The sequence below is a fragment of the Hydra vulgaris genome, chromosome 15 (assembly GCF_038396675.1).
Source record: "Hydra vulgaris chromosome 15, alternate assembly HydraT2T_AEP".
Classification (NCBI taxonomy): Eukaryota; Metazoa; Cnidaria; class Hydrozoa; order Anthoathecata; family Hydridae; genus Hydra; species Hydra vulgaris.
The window spans coordinates 20,897,501-20,917,500 of record NC_088934.1 but is presented as its reverse complement, the minus strand read 5'-3'; the positions used below and the strand labels follow the sequence as shown (position 1 = coordinate 20,917,500).

At 29.0% G+C, this 20,000-nt stretch overlaps 2 protein-coding genes across 2 annotated transcripts in view; one reads left to right on the top strand and one right to left on the bottom strand.

Moving 5' to 3' along the window:
* Window positions 1–2,390, top strand: part of LOC136072094 (probable RNA-binding protein 18) — a 7,296-nt gene extending 4,906 nt beyond the window's left edge. Inside the window, exons 4-5 of the mRNA XM_065820357.1 lie at window positions 1,410–1,447; window positions 2,064–2,390. Of these exons, the coding sequence (XP_065676429.1) occupies window positions 1,410–1,447; window positions 2,064–2,211 (186 nt within the window). The 3' untranslated portion in view covers window positions 2,212–2,390. The remainder of the gene's footprint in view (window positions 1–1,409; window positions 1,448–2,063) is intronic.
* LOC136072093 (probable serine/threonine-protein kinase DDB_G0282963) overlaps window positions 2,312–20,000 on the bottom strand; it is a 43,466-nt gene continuing 25,777 nt past the window's right edge. Inside the window, exons 7-9 of the mRNA XM_065820356.1 lie at window positions 19,117–19,339; window positions 13,917–14,075; window positions 2,312–2,947 (exon numbers count right to left, since the gene is read on the bottom strand). Of these exons, the coding sequence (XP_065676428.1) occupies window positions 2,820–2,947; window positions 13,917–14,075; window positions 19,117–19,339 (510 nt within the window). The 3' untranslated portion in view covers window positions 2,312–2,819. The remainder of the gene's footprint in view (window positions 2,948–13,916; window positions 14,076–19,116; window positions 19,340–20,000) is intronic.

Sequence of the window (20,000 nt, the reverse complement as noted above, 5' to 3'; positions counted from 1 at the left end):
AGAAAGTTTTTGGACTCGAAATGAGAAACTAGAAGTTAGTTAATTAGAGACTCATAGACCTTGCTTGGAAGTCATTTAGTCTTTAATCAACAAATGTTAGCGATATGGTTAAAGGAAGTCACTAATTTGACAAAGGTGGTCATATGGATTTCGCAACAATGGAGTTGGATTCGAACTTTTTTGTTTGATAAGCAATTATTTGGCTAGTGGCGTAGTAGTATACATAGTTCTTTGAATAATGTAGGTTTGGAGTTTAGAAAATGTAATTTTGTTAAACTCAGAGAAAAAGTCAAAAAAGAGAAATAAATCTATACTGATACTTCATTACATTTTAAACATCACCAACAACATTTTTTATACGTCATCACTAAGAGCATTTTTTATACATCATCACCAACAGCATTTTTTAATATATCATCCACAGCATTTTTATTTCTCGCCTGGTTGACTTCATCTTTTGACTCATTGACTTCATCCATAACTTTTAAATAGCTCATTGCATTTATAGCGCATAGAATTTTTTTAAATAATATTTGATTGCAGTTTAATGTTTATCACAGTTAGCAAAATTTAGTTTTTAAATTAGTATTAGAATAGGGCTGTAGTTTGATAGTATATATATAATGATAGATTTAGGCGATAATAATAGTATAAAATAATGATAGTATTATTATTATCAATAATAGATTAGGACTATAGTTTAGACATCTCTACTGATATGCTATATTTTAAAAAAACCATTACGCCTTAAAAATATGAGAAGTTACTAATATACGCTTAAAAATATAAAATCTAAAAAATAATTTAGAATTTAAAAAGTTAAAAATGAAAAATATTTTGGAATTGAAAATCACTGATGATGCATTTTATATAAATGAGAAATGTTTTAGTGACAAAACCTAATACTTGATACGTATTTATTTATAACGGCAAATGTAACTAGGATAAATCGAGTCCAGAACCTTGAATAATTTTTTGTAAATCTGGATTTTCCGGATTTGGTTGCGATATATAAAAAAATAGATTCTGAGAGTATTTTAAATTTAATTTAAATCCAGTCCCTGTATTAAAGCGTTAGTAGAGCCGCAGCTGCAGGGTGGAATTCAAACACCCACTAAGATATGCAAAATTTTGTCGGTAAAACAATAATTTGGGAAAGTTGTCGGTAGCAAAATATAATTGGTTAAAAAAAAAAGTAAACGTCATTGCAATTATACTTGCATATATTTTGACGTTCGCTTCGGACTTGGGTGGTAGTATTATAATATAAAAGCATGTGTGTCAGCTAATAACTTAACATCTCCCCTCCCTCTCTCTCCCTCAAAAAAACAAATGATTGTGATATGATCTTGACGATTTAACTCTACATATAATATTTTGATATTTTTTTTACAATTTTATTTTTAAAGTGCGTTTCATCTACCGTAGTTTTAACCGCTGTTGAAAGGTTAGTGGTGTCATTAAATTTTTTTGTTCTTCGAGTAATACTATTTTAGCTATTTACAAAGTTCTGCCTATTAATTTTAGGACAATTTGTTCTTTTTTATTTGGTAAAGCTATTTCAGCGGCAAATACCGCAAAATTTTGCTTAGTGACGGCAAATTATTAGAACAATACTTTTCTTATTTAAGTTGATTTAATCACGTGAGTATTTGTTTATTTTCAATATGCGTTTCGTGGATTTCCGTTTTGCTCCCGACTCGACTAGTTTATTATATAATCTTTGGAAATATTGAAAATAAAGTAACAAATATAGGTATAAATAAGCACATGACAGGTATAAGTGGACATAAAGACAACTAGCATATAGATGAGTCAAGTAAACAAGCATAAAATGAGGGATTTTTGTAGTGAGAAAAAATTATTCAAAAAATATTTATTTGATAAAAATAAAAAAAATAATGTAAAAAAAAAAGATAAATTAGTTTAGATAAATTGTTTTAACAAGTTTTTCACGGCTTTAATTTGCCATCACTTTAGCAAACTTTTAAAATTAGTGCAGCAGTATTTACCGCCGCTTTGCTAACACGTTTTTATAACATTAATTTTATAAATTATTGTAGAGAAACACAAATCAAAGCTTTGGAAAGAAAGTTAAACAGTCTAGCTAAAAGTAACGATGAAAATGTTAAACGTCATCCGGTTCTCAATCGCAAAGAAGTTTTGCGTCAACAAGATAAAAGGGTTAAAAAAAAACCCTACGATCGATAATCTACTAAATAATAACGTAATACTAAATAACGTTACTTATGCATTCACGTGATTTTAAAAAAACATTTTAAAATTGCAAAAGAGAGAGACTAAAAATACATTCTATATGACGGTAGTTATATTAAAAGCGTATTATTTACAATATAAAAAATCTGTTTACAAAAAATACATTCTAATAATTTTTTTTTTTTTGTGCATAAAGAATAAGCTCAATCTAGTACCACATTCCTGAAAGATTACAACAATTTGTTTACAATGTTTTAGTTGCTATTTGCTACAAAAGCTCTTTAATTTGCTAAATAAACTGCACAAATATGAAGTTCACAACTCTATTGGTTACTTTGTTGTCTCCAAAACTTATTTGATCAAACTAAAAATTTATAGCCATCTTTAGCTCTTGATACGGTTAATAAATTTATTCCACAATCATTAAAGTATGCAAGATACCCTGCAACAAGAATTGAAGTATGCAAAATGCCCTGCAACAAAATTGCTGGGAAAACATTTAAGATTATCTTTATAATCTTAAATGATTTTTATTCGAAATAAGTTCGTATATTTAAAAGAATGGATTCTTAAAACTTGTTCTCGTTTCTAGTGTGATTGTATTAGCTATTATGAGGTAGGTTTAATTGATGGGATGGGTGTTTCCAAATTGCTTTTGGTACGCTAGGTATTTCATCCTCGTCCCATAAAGATCTCTTTCTTCGTTCATCTATTAAATAATCGCCACCACCTAAAACGAAAAACAAAAGTTATTTTGACACAGAAGAGGCAAAAGAAGAATATATATATATATATATATATATATATATATATATATATATATATATATATATATATACATATACATAATAAATATTAGTACGAATGAAATTGCTACCATATATTGTCGATGGATAATTCTACTTTTGGTGTTTAACTGTTACCTTTAGTTTGAGGTAGCATTCGCCGTGTTTTTACCTTTTTATCTTCTATATGGGGTAAGAATTAATGTGTTTTTTTATGCTGTAAATGTTACATAAGAGGTATCATTATTATTTGAATTTTGACAAAGAAAAAATCAAGTTACTTGAACTATTTTTCTTAACTATGTCTAGGATTATCAAACTATTAAGTTCTACAACACATTAATTGTACCACCAATTAGAAGAAGGAAATAAAAACCAGCTTTTGACATATTCGTTTTTCTGTATTTTTGCATTCTTAAGACGTAGAGCTTAATAATTAAATTCATTCTTTAAAAATAAAATTTAAGCCTTTTAAATAATTTAAGCTACTTTTTCGAACTCGAAATTAAGCTCTACGTCTAAAGAATGTAAAAAAATATATATAACAGTAAATATATGTCAAAAAGTCGTGTTTATTCTCTTAATTCGATTGGTGGTTCAATTATTCAATAGCAGTCTATCCTTGACTAGAAATTAACTAGCTAAAGTAAACTACAAAATCAGTTTGTTTTTCTTTTAAAACGCAACACTTTGATAGTCTATAATGTCTATTTAATACAAGAATCGGTTTATTTATCACAAATAATGTCTTTAGTTGGTTCTGTAATAAATCTTGTAAAAAATTAGAACGGTTGTTTGTTGACCGTAGAGGTTTAATTATAATAATTTCAACATGAATTTCATTTTCTCAATTAAAGTCAAACAGTCAAAGAGGTATTTAATTTTATATGTGTATTTTAGGGAGCTTCTTCGCAAAAAGTACCCCTGCTTGAGATAACTTTAAGAACTCACGTGGGAAGTTATTAAAATTACCCTAAATTATATAGATATCACAGTGGTGCGTTTTGAAGGTGGAGCGTGTTTTAGGAACTACTCAATAGCACTGTTTTACTTCCCTTTTAAATAAATTTTTTCAGCGTTAATTAAAATTATGTCCGCTATATTGTGCTGTTATTTATATGTGCGATTATGCGGATAAAAATATTTGTTCATTTGAAAGGTGGCTGCAACATCGGTTAAAATAATTAATGTTCAATCTAGCACAATTTTATCCTGTCAATGTTACATCGCGTTGTCATACTCACTAAAGGAAATAAAATATTTGTCAAAAAATAAAAAAATTTTCTTTAACAAGTAAATAATTATCCCTTACAACTAATCTAAATAAGATATCTAATCCTAGATAACTTGCACAAGCTGCATTTTGTATAATTTTAATGTTGTTGTTAATGGATTGCATTGACAACTACAAACCTAAAAAAGCTATTAGTGTTCCTTTTTATAAATTTCATGAGCTTTTGAATTGTTATAGGCTTGTATTTTTTAATTAATGTTAGTCATATATGTAAAAATATGGCTAGTTTTTAAAATAAGCTAAAATTCAAAATATTTACAAGCAACTTTTTTTAAAAATTACACTTTGCTAGTAAGAAAAAAAAGTTTACAAATTATAAAAAGTAATTACATGACCTGGATGAAGACCAACGTTTATCACTTAAATAAAACTCTTCTTTTTACATACATCCAAAGAAAGAACACAAAATTTTGAATATGATAACTTTAAAAAAACAATATTCTCATGTTTTGGTCTAAAATCAGTATTATAGTTGTTAGATCTATCTACTTTAAGCTACACAGTATTTTTAAAATTTACTACTTTAAACCCTTAAAAATAATAAACATTTAAATATTTCCTTTATGTCCATTTACTCTGAGTTTAGTCTAGGTTTTATGTCTTAGCTTAGATTTTTGGTTTGCCTTTTGTGGCTTTAGCTTTTGCAACTTAAGACAATTTGGTCTCGCAACTTGTTAATTTGACTTAACACCTGATGACTAAGAAATGAGACAAAATTTAAATCAATTTATGTATGCTATTCATAATCATGCAATTGAAATAAATTAGTATATTTATAGGGAATTTAATACTCTATTAAAATAATATTATAGTTTTAAAATATTAGTTAAAATGGCTCCGTATAAAACAAGTTTGCAAAAAGACCTAAGAAAACGCATTTGCCAGTTTAGAAATTCGCATCTGAAAAGGCAAAAATCTTCACAGTAAAACACTTTCTAGATAAAAGAGCATCGAAAGCGACCATATATCGTGCTCTAGAACGTGTAGACAATAATTTAGGCTATCAACGAAAAAAAGGAAGCGGTCCAAAGGCGAAAAAAATGGACAAAAAGCACATAGACCAATTGAAAAAGCTAGCTTGAATCAAACCTTTGTGTCGGCATATATATCGCAATTTTAGGAATTTTGATTTTGTCTTTGATGACGAATCGTATTTCACATATGCGATTACAACATTGGCTGGCAACGATGGCTTCTATTCTAGCGACGTGTCATCTACAACTAGCGACGTCAAATTCAAAACAAAGAAGAAGTACGAGGAAAAGGTGATAGTCTCTTTGATTATGTCGGCCAAAGGGACTTCAAAACCAATGTTGAAAGTGGCTAGGCAATCAACAAACAAGCATACATTGGATGTCTCCGCAAGCGGTTAATACCCTTCATTGATAAACATTATAAAAATGAAGAGTACTTGTTCTGGCCAGATTTAGCTAGCTCGCACTATGCAAATGAAGTGGTTTCTTTTCTTGATGCCAATAACATCAAATACCTGCCAAAGGTAAAAAAATCCACCCAATGTACCAGAAGTTCGATCAATTGAGGACTTTTAGGGTCAGTTGAAACGCTTAGTCTACGAGGATAATTGGCAAGCAACAAGCATTCCTCAACTCAAACGGCGTATCGTGAATTGTCTTAACAAAATGGATCCGGAAGTGGCAAAACGTTATGCCTCAATGACTTCAGTTCGTCTAGGTCGAATTGCTTTTAATGATGTTATTGAAAACCAATAAATATATTTTTTTTAATATCATATAATTGTTTATAAATTTATTTTAAATTAAATTTGATAGCTATGTAACTATGGCTATAATAACAATTTAAAGTTGTCTCATTTTAGTCATCAGGAGTTAATTGTAGTTTTAACGAGGATCCTTTAAAATGACAACTTATTAATTTAAATACTGAATGGTTGTAATAATAAGATTATATGTACCAGATCTCTAAATGATAAAAAGACAATAATGTTATTCTTGTTCAAAATTTGTTACAGTTGCTGTTGCTATTGTAACAACAAGATGTTGTTGTTATTAACAGTAATATCTTGTTGTAAATAACAACAAGATGTTGTTTTTATTAACAATCGCAACAACATCTTGATGTTATTAACAACATGATGTTGGTGTTATTAACAATAACAACAACATCTTGTTGTTATTAACAGCAACGTCTTGTAGTTAATAATAACAAGATGATTGTTGATAGGCATTTTTAACGGTTCATTGGAATTTTGCTCATTGGTTACTTAGTGGACCATTAGTAATAGCCGCTATAAATCGCAAGCCGATAACTTTCAGACATGTTGATAGTGGCTAGTCATCGACTAGCTAATTTTGGCGGCTGTCACTAATAGTCTACTAAGTACCGATGAGCAAAACTAAAGTGGTAGCTCAAAATGCTCAAAATGCCTATAAAGATCTACTGAAATTCAACTATAGAATGTTTTCTGGGTACAGTTTATCGTTTCATCTTATTTCATGCAGAAATTCATTTCATTTAATTACTTTCATTGACTGTAAAAAAAGCTAAATTTATTTTGTTTCAAAAGCCTAGCAAAGACTTTTTGTTTCTCTTAAACTGTCTCACAACTTAATTAATAAAAAAATAATCAAAATGAATTTAACTCTTAATTTTTTTAGTAGTAGTTAAAGTTTTTTAAGTAAATTTGAGTAAAGCATAATTTCAACAAATATTTTTTTTTTGTTATTCAGAAATAAATTATTTAAAATTGCATTTTTTTTTAAATATACTTTCTGTTTATTCATAATTTTATTTTTTCCTTTGATATTGTATGGAAAAATATACTTTCTGTTTATTCATAATTTTATTTCTTCCTTTGATATTGTATGGAAAAACTTTTTTATTCTAATATTATAATTATTCTAATGTTATAATTATTCTAATGTTATAATTGTTCTAATGTTATAATTATCTCAATTTACCTTATTGATAAGTTTAACGATTTATTATATTGAATAAATGGTTGGTATAAATGGTTGTTGTAAATGGTTGGTATAAATGGTTGTTGTAAATGGTTGTTATAAATGGTTGTTATAAATGGTTGTTATAAATGGTTGTTATAAATGGTTGTTATAAATGGTTGTTATAAATGGTTGTTATAAATGGTTGTTATAAATGGTTGTTATAAATGGTTGTTATAAATGGGTGTTATAAATGGTTGTTATAAATGGTTGCTGTAAATGGTTGTTATAAATGGTTGTTATAAATGGTTGTTATTGTTTGTTACATTTTTACAAATCAATCAACATCTTAAGCTGCCTCAGTGCCAATAAACCTTAAAAAATAAATTTAAAAATGTAAGCGTATAGTTTATTAAAACTAAACTTAGAATACGCTGATCAATTCTTCATTCTTTATTAATTGGTCCTAGAAAATGCATTAAAAGAGTACTACGTCTGATGAAGGTCCTAGAAAATGCATTAAAACAGTACTACGCCTGATGAAGTCTCGAAAGAATAAGTATTTTACAATGTTCTTTTCTTGAAGCAGAATATCCACATTGTTAAATCGATGTAACTATGATGCAATATGAAATATTTTATCTGTACCTATAAAAAATCCAGTCATGTTTCGTTTTTTTTTTAAACTAATTTACCTCATTCATAAAGTGTAATAAAGAATAGTTAATGAAAAATAGAATGTAGTTTAGAAATTCTGTTAAATACTTCTTCTTCAACAATGTTTTTTAAAAAAAAGCATTGTGTGTTTGTTAGATTTTTTTAAAATAGTTCATTCACAACAAGGTTGATGGCGATCACTATTTAAGTTAGGAGTTTCCAGAAAACAAAGAATATCGTTAAAAAGCAAGAAAACATTTGACAGAAGACTTAAAAAACTCTATGAGTCAATAAAATATGAGATGGGAAAGTTCCAAAGCATTGATTTGGAAAGAATTTTTAGAGCATGTCGAGAAATGTAGGAAAAGATACAGTAAAAGAATTACAATGATAATACCTTCTGACAATTGGAGAATGGCTCATACTTGGAAGATAGAGCAGGTCAAACTAGATTTACAATACGCTTTTATACCTTGTCTAGAAGAGAAAAACCATCATTAGAAAAACCAGCCCAAACATAACAACAGTATTTCATACCAGTCCTGTGGTAGAATAAAAGATGATAGACTAAGATCCTAAGATGGAATAAGTGATGATTAATTGTTTGATCACGAAAGCATTTATGGAAAAGAAAAACCTATTATTCGTCCCTGTGTGTTACATAATGAGACGAATAAGTGGTTTATAAAGGTAAAAAAGTGATTAGCACGCCTTAGTAAAAATAACCCATCCAAAAATAGCAGATGCTATTTTTAGATGGGTTGTATGTATGGTTTCCTTGAGAGATTATTGATGAAAGATAATTTGATACATAGATGTAAAGTAGAGGATTCAGTGAGAGTGTTGTCATATATCTTCTTATATATCTCATATACCTTTTCTTACTTAAGTAAAATCTTCAAGTTATTAAATTAGAGCTCATACCTGAAAAAAGAAAGTGGATTGGTTATAAAGGTAATTTTCTTAAATAATCAAAATTATTACAAAATATTTTTAAACTTTTTATTTTAGATACAAACTGTGTCTAAAATGTAAGAAGGACATCATAAATCTTTTAATTCCATCTGTAAGATGTAATATTTTTATTCGTTTAGATGTAAATGCCTCTGTGAAAAATAAATCTTACAAGTACTCTATTTCAAAACTTGCACACAAAAAAAAAAGGATTTAAGTATACTGAAGGTGTAACAGATTTTAAACAAATAAATGATAAACTCAACAATAAAAGACTTTTAATTTCAAAGAGTTAAAAGAAAGAATAGTTGTATAAACTTAACGGAGCGAACCAAATATTTACTACTGGCTTTGTTATCCATTACTTTGCTAAAGATCCTTTTTATTTTTTTATTAGTGTCTAAACGGAACTTATTTTTACAAAACTGTTATAAAATGTCCATGAACTCATACCGTTCTTCCTAGTAGCACATATGTCTAACTTTAAATTTCACAAGCCATGTGTCAATCATAAAGCCAATTTCCGGCTGACACTATCTATATCCAATCTTTGTACATGGCTCAAGATATCAATAAGATGACAGCAGAAGAAGAGTGAATTCAAGTAATAGAGCAAATAATTTCATAGTCATATCGTATGCTTCTTGGTTTTTGAAAGGTCTAATGATGTTAAGTATTAAAAGTTTGGCGAACAAATTACATGCACAATAGAAGCAACCAAACAAGTCGAAGAAAAACGTTTTTTCACAATCAAACGTTACTTAGCGTTTTGTCATGATAAAATAATTAAAAAAGAGTTGTGTTTTTACTATGACTACAAAACTATTATTAAGATAATTAAAAAGGAGTTTCAATTCAACAATCATTGCTAGCTACCTCAAGTTACAACAATCATTGCCAGCTACCTTAAGATCCTCTAAGAATGCTCAAGAACAGATCCTTAAGCAATTTAAGCGTTTTCAATAAATAGTAATAAAAAAATAATAGCAATAGCAAAAAGTAATGAGAAAAAAAAAACAATGTTTTTTGTTTGTTTTTGTTTTATGTTACTTCACCTCCCCGACGCCACTATAGTCGAGGCCACTATAATCGAGGCCAATATAGTCGAGAAAGCTACTTTAATTGTGGTTATAACTCTCTCTCTCTCAACTCTATAACTCCAAAACACGAACATTCACGACAAGATTGCTGTGTGGATATAATAACAAGTTGAGCGTGGCTCAACAAAGGATGTGGTGGGGATCAAACTCGGAACTTCTCGCCTATGAAGCGAGCGCTCTATCACTACATGTTGATCGCGTCAATAAAAATTCTACGACAGTTGGCTATATCAATAAAAATTCAACGACAGTTGGCTATATCAATAAAAATACAAGATAAAAACTGTCGCCAGATTAGTTTGTTGAACAAAATGAATATTAAGAAAAGCTTTTCAAATAAGAGAGAAATATACAAATGACATTCTTGCTTCAAAAGGTACACGCCTAGATTTGATTGTCTATATCAACCATAGTTGTCTTCATGGATGGAGAAATAAACTCATTCAAGTTAGGTTCTTACAAATGGGTATTAACTATATTTTACCAATGGTTAATAACCAAGAGTTGTTAAGAAAATTTAGCGCGTGAAAATTTAGTGTGAAAACAATGAACTACATTTTTATTTTAAATAAGGCCTAAAAGTTAACTGAACATTGCTTTCATTTTTATTAACAATGTTGAAACCTAATTTTAATACAGTAATATTTTGTAATTAATGAAGCAATTTTTTTTTGTATTATAAAGTATGCTCTTTGTCTGTTTCCTGAATTCTTTTGAACTTTCTGCGTTCCATTTCACAATATGAACTTCGCCAACAATTATATTTCGAAGTAGCATTGACTAATTAACTAAACTAATTAACAGATATGGTTGATAAAAATTTATAAATTCAGTTTTAATTTAATTAAATAATTTTAAATAAAACTTAAAATGACTTTTTTTATACATTTAGGCATATTTTTTGTATAGCCTTAGTTATGGTAGAAATTAAAAGTAAAGCAAATCCAAAAAATCATGCATCCAATAATTTAAAAAATTTAATTTAATTTAAAACTATACCAAAGAAATATTTTTTTCAATTCAAGTGAAGATGGTTTTAAAAGTAATAAAGAAAGTTATTTTATAAATTTCATAAAGGTAATAAATATATGATTAAGATATTTATAAATATTTTAAAAGTATGTTTTTAATACAACTGTTTTATTTATATTGAGTAAGACTTGAGTAAGAATTTAATTTAAAAAAACATAAATTTCTCTTGAAAAAGAAAATTTTTTTAGCTACCACTATCATTTAAAAAATTCATTTTCAATCATTTCCTAGTAAGGAAACTCGAACAAATTTTCAACTATATCTTAGACGTCCACTTTTTGTAAACGTCTATAAGTACTATTAAAATTCATTTCTATTAAGTTAATGCAACTTAATGATTCAGTTAGTAAATAGGTAATGACGTAAATATTCTTTTATTACAAACAAATGAAATGCACAAAGCGTAGGGAAGAAGTGTTTTTTTACTTTTTTTGGCAGTGCCGGCCTTAATCTTCTTACCACCCTCGTGCAAAATTTTTCCGGTAGCCCATAACAAATATATGAATTTGCTCATAAATTACATACAAAATAGTAAGCAAATCGAATTTAAAAACAATGTATTGCGATGAAATGTTAAATTTAGATACATCATAGCAAGGAACGTTTTGTTTACAGAAATTTTATTTTAATCTTACAATTACAAAATTAAAACATGTAAAACAACAAAATTTCTGTCCCAATTTTCTTGCCGCCCTCGACCTCCCTATAGCCGTTGCTGCTTTTTGGTACACTATTTTACTTAATATGCTTTTGAATGTTGCGTTTAGAAATAACTTAAATGAATAGCATGAGAGAATATAATGGCTAGTGCTCATAGATTTATATTAGAAAAATACAAAAAATTACTGGCTGCACCACTTACCGAGCATTATTCTAAAACAGTAATGGATCTCTCGGCATATGGGAATGCATACCAAACTCAGGCATTAATTGTTCAGAAGGAGATGAGATTAGTTTAGATATCACGATGTTTTATAGAATGATATTGTTGTAAATTATTTTAGCGCAAATATGCAATTAATAAGTTTAACACGATTAATATTCTGATAAAATCAATGTTAATGAAACTAAAAGGATGTATCAAAAACAATTTATTTTTAAAATATATCTTTACGTGATGAATCTCGTAATTTGTAAATAAGTCTCGTAGGTGCGTTTTAAACTAAATCTCATCATGATTATTGCCCAAGTTTCTTTTTTTTAAGTTTAGTTGTTAATTTTTGTTAATTTTAGTTTAGAAAACATTTTTATAGTTTTAATAAATTTTTATTCTTGGTTTCATTAAAGTTAAATTTTAATTTAAGCTTATGAATGTTAATAAAAAAGTAATAATACAAATAAATAATACAAATAAATAATACAAATAAATAATACAGTCTCTTGCAAAAGTTTAAAATCAGTTAAGTATTTTTTTTAGGTAAATCCATAGTTTATTGAAAATGACATACACAAGGCTAAAACTTATTTTATGTTAAATACATACATGTGTACCTCAGGGCCGGCGCCAGAGTATTTGGCACCCTACGCCCCCCTCCGAATCTGACACACTACGCCCTCCTCCCCAACTTACTTTCGCAAAGGAATGCTTAAGTTTTGTTATTACATTTTGTATTTACATTCGGAAGAATATATACATGCATAATCTGAAATAAACGCATATTCGTGTAACTTTATAATATATTAATAAATAATTCCGAAACTTCGCTTTTTGGGTTTTTGTTTTTGCAAATATAGAAACGAGTTCTGTCAGTTCAATGTTTCTAGCAATATCATGTTCACTTGACAGAGTAGCTAATCCAACAAGTCTTTCTTGCTGCATAGACGTTCTCACAAATTTTTTTATCGGTTTGGGTTTTGAGAAGCTTCGCTCACGGAAATTGGTAGTGTCAAGAGGATTGTTAAAGCTATAACAGTGTTGGGCGCACAATCTGTTCGATTATTTTTTAATATAAAATTATGTAAATCTAGTGGCAATGTACACCTTGCAAACGTGCTAAATTTTTCTATAAATGAGTAATGAAAAATTTGCATTGTATTAACTACTACAAAATTTCATTCTACATAAAAAGTATAAAAAGAAAAAAGAAATCGCAATAAAACAAAAGTATCAAAATTGATTCTTTTGTTTTGTTTGACGCAATTTGACTTAAGTTTTATTTGACACGATTTAAAAGAGTACTTTTTCAAATCTCCTAAATTTAATTCAGAAGAGATTTGAAAAAGATTTTTGCAATGTTTTTAGTATATTTATTTTTTATATAGCAAGTTTTAGTGCCGCCTTAGAAAATTTGCCGCCCTAGGCGGCCGTCAAGTTCGCCTAGTGGTTAAACCGGCCCTGGTGTACCTATATAACATATATTAAATCTTAGCTTTTTCTTTTTTAATTTTTTTTTAGTTGCTCCAAGAAGTTCATACGATCTTATCACAAAGCACCGTGGATAAACATTTCATAGGAAGTTCATGCCTCCTTTCTAACCCATGTCGCAAAACTTACCCATAGGTGGGTTTTGAACCAAGGATCCTTTGTTTCTGAAGCAAGTAGGCTACCACTGCGCCACGATTGCTACATCTATGTCTTTGTGTATGTCATTTTCAATAAATTATTGATTTACCTAAAAAATACTTAACAGATTCTAAACTTTCGCAAGAGACTGTAAATAAAAAGAAACGGAGCCAGGAGCGAAACATCTGATTGTAGTTGGTGTACAAAACAAACATAATAAAACTGAAAAAAGCATGATTATAAATATATATAATATAAATGTATTATTTATATATTATGAATCATATAACTTTTATATTATAGTATATATTTGAATATTTTATTATTATATAGTTTCCAAAACTCTTTAATAGACGAACTGTTTTGCGTCATATTTATAAAAAATGGCGACAATATCGCCACTTTAAGTCACAAAATGCTGCCATAAAAGTTATAAAAAAATGAAAAAAACGGTACCTCTTTTCACTTTTCTCTTTCTTCTTTTTCTTTTTTCAAGCAGCACGTCTACGGCGTTAGATTCGTCAGGTATACATTCGTAACAAATCTTAAGATACTTGTAAGTTTTTCCACAAGTGTCGTCATCAAAGAATATATTTGATGCAACAATTTCACATCCTAATAATAAAATTGTTTATAAATCGAAAAACAATAATTGACTATCAATACAAAAATTATCTTTCTTATACAAGCCTACTGTGTGCATAATTTTATGCCTCTTTTTTATTATTTCTTTAGTTATTACGTTTAATTTTATGTTAAAAATAATATCTCCGGCACTTTGATCTTTTTTTTCCTATTACCGTAACTTTTTTTTTTATGCTTTACGTGACTATGTTATACTAGGTTACTTTTATATTTAAAAAGGTTCTAGGACTGAGCGAGTCTATTGGCGAGTCTAGGCTGTAAGGCTATATAGTCTAGCCAAATATTTTAAATGCCGGGGGTATGCATTAATCCTAAGATTTATTTTGTTTTACTTTAATTAAAATTTCTTTCTCAACCTTCGTTTAAGTCGAATGTTTAATTAAAAAAAGTTAAATTATAACTTAAGTTAAATTTTAGTTTGAAAACAGTTATTCACGCTTTGAATTTCAAATAAATTTACAGTGCTAAATGCTTTCATTTTATTGGTTTCATTCTCACTTTTATATATTGGTTTCAACTCAATTTGATTTTATCCGTCTTTAAAACAACTTTGTCAGGCAATAGGATTTGTAAAACTTTTGTATATATTTTTTATACAAAAGCTTAATATAGAAAAAAGAAAGCCTGTATGATTGATAATGCGAAAAAAAATTATCAAAAAGTTTTTAAGGTTGGCTAAATATGGTTGACATATGGTTGCGCAATATCGTTGTATGTACATATATGGTTTTACAATGTGGTTGTATGTACATATGTTTGTGCAATAAATTAAACGTCACAAAGAAAAGTGCTACTAAGTTGTTTCTTGAAATAAAACTAGACTTATTCTATATAAATTGTTGTACAAACGTATCCTAGTGATCTCCAACGTAAAACTGAGCTAATCCTAAGAAAACTCCATTGAGCTTCTGAAAGTAATTAACAGCAAAAGTAATTTTTGATTTTAATTATCAGGAATTTTATTTGTGTTCTTTTAGTGCATTGGTGGATGAAGTAAAAAAACTTGATCACATTAGAGCAAACCAAATAAAAGACATTTTTCTCTCACGATGCTTAAAGTGACTCCAACTATAAAATAAACGCTCACCTTAAAATCCAGTATTCCGTTATATGAAATGCTTTTCAAATGCATTTCCAAATTATCCCATTCCATGTTTTCATATACTGTTTACAGAAAGTAATTTATTTTTTGAAGTTATTGAGGTGCTTACAGAAATTCTTTCGATCTTATCACAGAGCACCGCGGAAGAGCATTTGTTACAAAGAGCGGTGAACTAGGAAGTTCACCGCTCCTTTGTAACCAATGTTGCTTATTAAGCTAGAGCCGGCGTTAAACCTCAGACTTCTTGGTTCTGAGCTAGTACTTTAAACACTGCGCCACAGATACACATCTTCTTTTTACTTTTTCAGGTCATGTAAGGTTCAGGATCATCACGATTACTCTACTAATGGTATCATGTAACCCAGCTCAACCTGCCCCGTGTCCTTCTGCCTTTTAGGGTTTGATTTTTTAGGAAAGGAATAGGAGAAATAAATTTCGACTTTAAATTTCGCTGTTTAGGGCTCTTACCTGAGTAAAGGTTATAGATAGTGTCTCACTAAAAATACTTCCTGTTACATCCTAATGAGGGTACAGCTCCAAAACCCAGTTTAACAACTTTGACTTCGACTGGAAGTAAGATTACCCCTAACTCTGTGGTAGTGTTCAGATAATTTCAACAGTTATAAAATATCAGAGTATTAACAGAACCTTGTTGCGCAAAGTTTGTGTCCCTGTCAGTGCTTTTGGTGTGTATTGTCGAGGCCGCATTATGAGCCCTAAGTTACGACTTAGGGTTAATTAGCAGGAATAAGATAATAGCATAGCTCATTGCTTGAGATATCATGCTCTATATATGAATGATTAAAATTCTTTTTAACTAAAAACATGCCGAATTAAACAAAAATGTTAAACACAAAAAACCATTAACACCACCTATATTTTTCAATATATCTTTCACAAAGTTTGTGGTATTTAAAGTAACTAACCAATTGAATTTTACCTCTTGCAAAATTCACGAGAATTGCTTGCTCTTTATGTGGCTTGTTTAAACTTGACTGTTTCTTCTTCAGATATCAGTGTTAATGGGTACCATCGTTTGATTTGCAAAGATTCCAACAGTCACATGTTTGGCCTGGGATTATACTTATGCATCAAGTAATTTATAAGTCAAAAAATCAGGTTTAATGTACTTCTGCTTAGTACCTTTTTTGTTCTTCCTCTCAAAACTAAAAGAGTGCAGTTTTAAGAAAAAGGAGAACGATAAACAACAAAGGTAAATATTTCTGATCAAATTGACTATGCCCTTTCTCTTTACCCCTCTGGCAATTTTTTTATTATTTGTGACTTAATGCTTATCACAATGAATGGTTTGGCACTAACTCCACTTACCATGCTGGTACTAAATCCCATAACTTCTGTATTTATCAATCTCTTACTCAGATAAGTAACTTTGTGACTTGTTTTCTAGACAAGCCTAATCACTTAGCTTCACTCCTTGATTTGTGTCTTGTCTCTGATCCTAGCTTGAATTTTTTCTCCTAGTTTTCCTTTAGGTGGTTCCGACCATGCAATGATCACTATAAATCTTTTATATCGTACTTCCTCTATCACTATCTTTGCACTATCTAAAAGCTGATACGGAATTCTTTTCGCAATTTTCTACGTTATGGTTTTCAAGCTGATGTATTTTCTCACTCTGCTGATAAATACGTCTTCTACGTAACCACCTGGATCCAAGCAGGTAAGGGAGCTTTAATTCCTTCTTGTCAGTTTTAAGTAAAGCCTCATTCTACTCCATGCTTTTTATCTTCTTGTGCAGCTAGTATATCTAATGTAATCATTTTTTTCATCTTTTTTACGAGAACAATTTTTGAAAACAAGCCCCTTTTTATTATTGTAAGAAATCAATGTAAAAAGAAGTTCTCTGATGCTAAGCTCCATTATTTCCAGTTCTCTAAATCTCGCATCTTATCTCAGAAGTTTGGCTCTTTTGGAAAATCTTTAACAGTGTCATAATCAAAAGTCAAACATTTTATCTCTAACTTGTGGATCTGATCTTATTACCTTTCCTTAAAAAATGACAGAACTATTTGAGTGGACTTTTTCTTCTAATTCGACTCTTGAATCTAATGGCCGTGCTCTTCTTGCCATTCCGGTTAAACAGATCAATCCATTGTTTGACATCCAAATCATTCTGGCTTCAGTTGCTAAAATTATTTCTCAATTAAACTATTCTACGGCTTGTGGTCTGGATAACATTCCTGTTATAGTCTTAAAAAAGTGTTTCCCAGTGTCTTCGAGTCTTTGATCAAAAAATTTATTAAGTCTAAAAACTTACTCTCTGACAATCAATTTGGTTTTTAAACTCTTGCTCTATGGCTGACTTGCTAACTGCTGCGAATGAAACATGTTATTGTGTATTAGATGGGGGCAGAAAGGTAAGGCCAAATGCACTTGACGTATTCAAAAGCCATTACTATATCTAAAGTTTATCAAGACAACCAGCATGTCAAACCTTATTTTATGATAAAGTTTGGCATGCTGGTTTTTTCATAAGCTTGCTTTATATGGTGTGTTTGGTAAAATGTTTGAGATTATCAAATATTACTTTATTTTTAACCGCAGTATTAAAGTCATTCTCGAAGGCAATACTGTTATTCATTTCTAATTACTTCTGGGGTAAATCAACGTTCTATCCTTGGTTCTGTGTTGTTTTTTATTTACATTAATGGTCTTCCTGACATTCTTACATCTAAAGTGGATAATAAACCAATGGATAAAAAATAAAATTTTCAAAACACATGGTTGTTGAAACAACTTACCAGAAATAATTTTATAAAACAAACAAATTTGTAAATAGTTTTTTTTTTTTAAAATATCTAAAACAGTTTTTGAATTACTAAAAAACCTAATAAATTAGGCATAACTAGATAAAATTAATAAAGTTATAAGTAAGGTATGAGTTTTTTGAAGTAGATATGTACTTGGGCGCCCACATGATTTTTGATGTTTCTTATGTGACACTTTGTAATCTCTAAACTTTAGGATGTTCATGCTTGTGTCAATAAAATATATATTTGAAAAAAATTGCATTGATTGGAAAAAACGTTCAAAAAGAATATATTACCTTTTCTAAACTTTTTTTTGTCATATTAATAGTAAAAATCGACTTATACTTACACTTGCATCTTATACTTGCATCTTATACTTGCATCTTACACTTGTATCCTATATTTGTATCTTATACTTGTATCTTATACTTGCATCTTATACTTGTATCTTATACTTGTATCTTATACTTGCATCTTATACTTGCAATCTTACTAACTTTCAAAATCACTAAAATTTAATTTTAATTTAATAAGCTTGCAAATAGAGAAAAAATAAGGGACTCAGAAACTGCATGAAGCTCCCCGTTTTGATTTAATTTTGAAACGGCCAACATAACTTTTATTATTAAATCTTTGAATAGATAAAGAAGTTTGATTATATGATGGAACCCATCAAAAATAAAATGCTTTTTATTTTTATTTTAAAGCACAATAGAAAGTATTCTTGAGCTCCAAACTGAGTAAGAATTCTCTTGAAAGAAAGTCATTGTCAAACGCTTTTATTAATGCTATTGTCTTGGTAACATATAATTTCTCTGCTCATTCTAAACTTTTCTGAAGATAAAATTATCTTCAATCAGAGCCGTGGCTAGGCTTCCCTACACGCCCAGTTGGGGGTTGGGGGCCGTAAATTTATTAACGGTGCTGTGGCGTACACTCGGTGCTGAGGCATACACTCTATGTTTATAAATATTATTTTGTTGAAATTTTGTTATTTTCAAAAAATGCTTAAAATTTTATGTTAAAAGATTGATTTTAATATAAGCATTAGGTTTGTTAAATTGTGAAATAATTTAACTTTTTATTGAAATTATATTAATAATATTTAATTATACTAGCCGAGAATTTATTTACACACCTGATTGTAAATTGCATTGACCATTAACCTTTTTGAGAGAGTTTTGAGCATTACTTTCACATGGAGATTTTATGCTTAAACCATGTGGCGGTTTCGGACAAATTACTGCACGTTTGCCCACTTGATCCTCTTCTCGGCCCCAAAATACTCGAAGTATTTTAATCTGTTCATATTGTTTACATTGAAGCCAAGCTTTTTCTCCCTCGCATACATAACTACAGTTCTAAAAAATTTTGTTTATTTTTAAGTTAAGTATTCATGTATATATATATATATATATATATATATATATATATATATATATATATATATATATATATATATATATATATATATATATATATATATATATTATATATATATATATATATATACAGTACTGTGAATAAGTTTTAGACCAATTGTATAGTTAGACGTATTTACAATTTTTTTCCTATGTAAATTTTTTAAAGCGTTCTTAAGTTTAATAATATACAAGAAAAGTTGAAAGAATATATTATTTTGAATAAATAAACAAAATTGATGAGGAAACATGAGGGATTTGTTTGTTTATTTATTAAAACGATGTATCATGACAACTACATCCAAAACAGGATATTCAAAGAATGCTGTTACAGAAATCATTAAAAAGTTTAGAGAAACTGGCTCCCTTGAAGATAGAAAGAAAAGTGGTAGACCTCCTAAGCTAACAAAAGATGACAATAAATATTTAAAAACCCTATCTTTAAGAAAAAACATCAACCAAGCTGGCAAAAGACAGTAACACAGCAACTGGGAAATCATGTCACCTCTTCTTTTATTCGACGGCACCTACTTAAATTGGGATTAAGAGGGCGTGTTGCAAATCGAAAACCATTATTACGGTGTGGCAACAAAGAAAAACG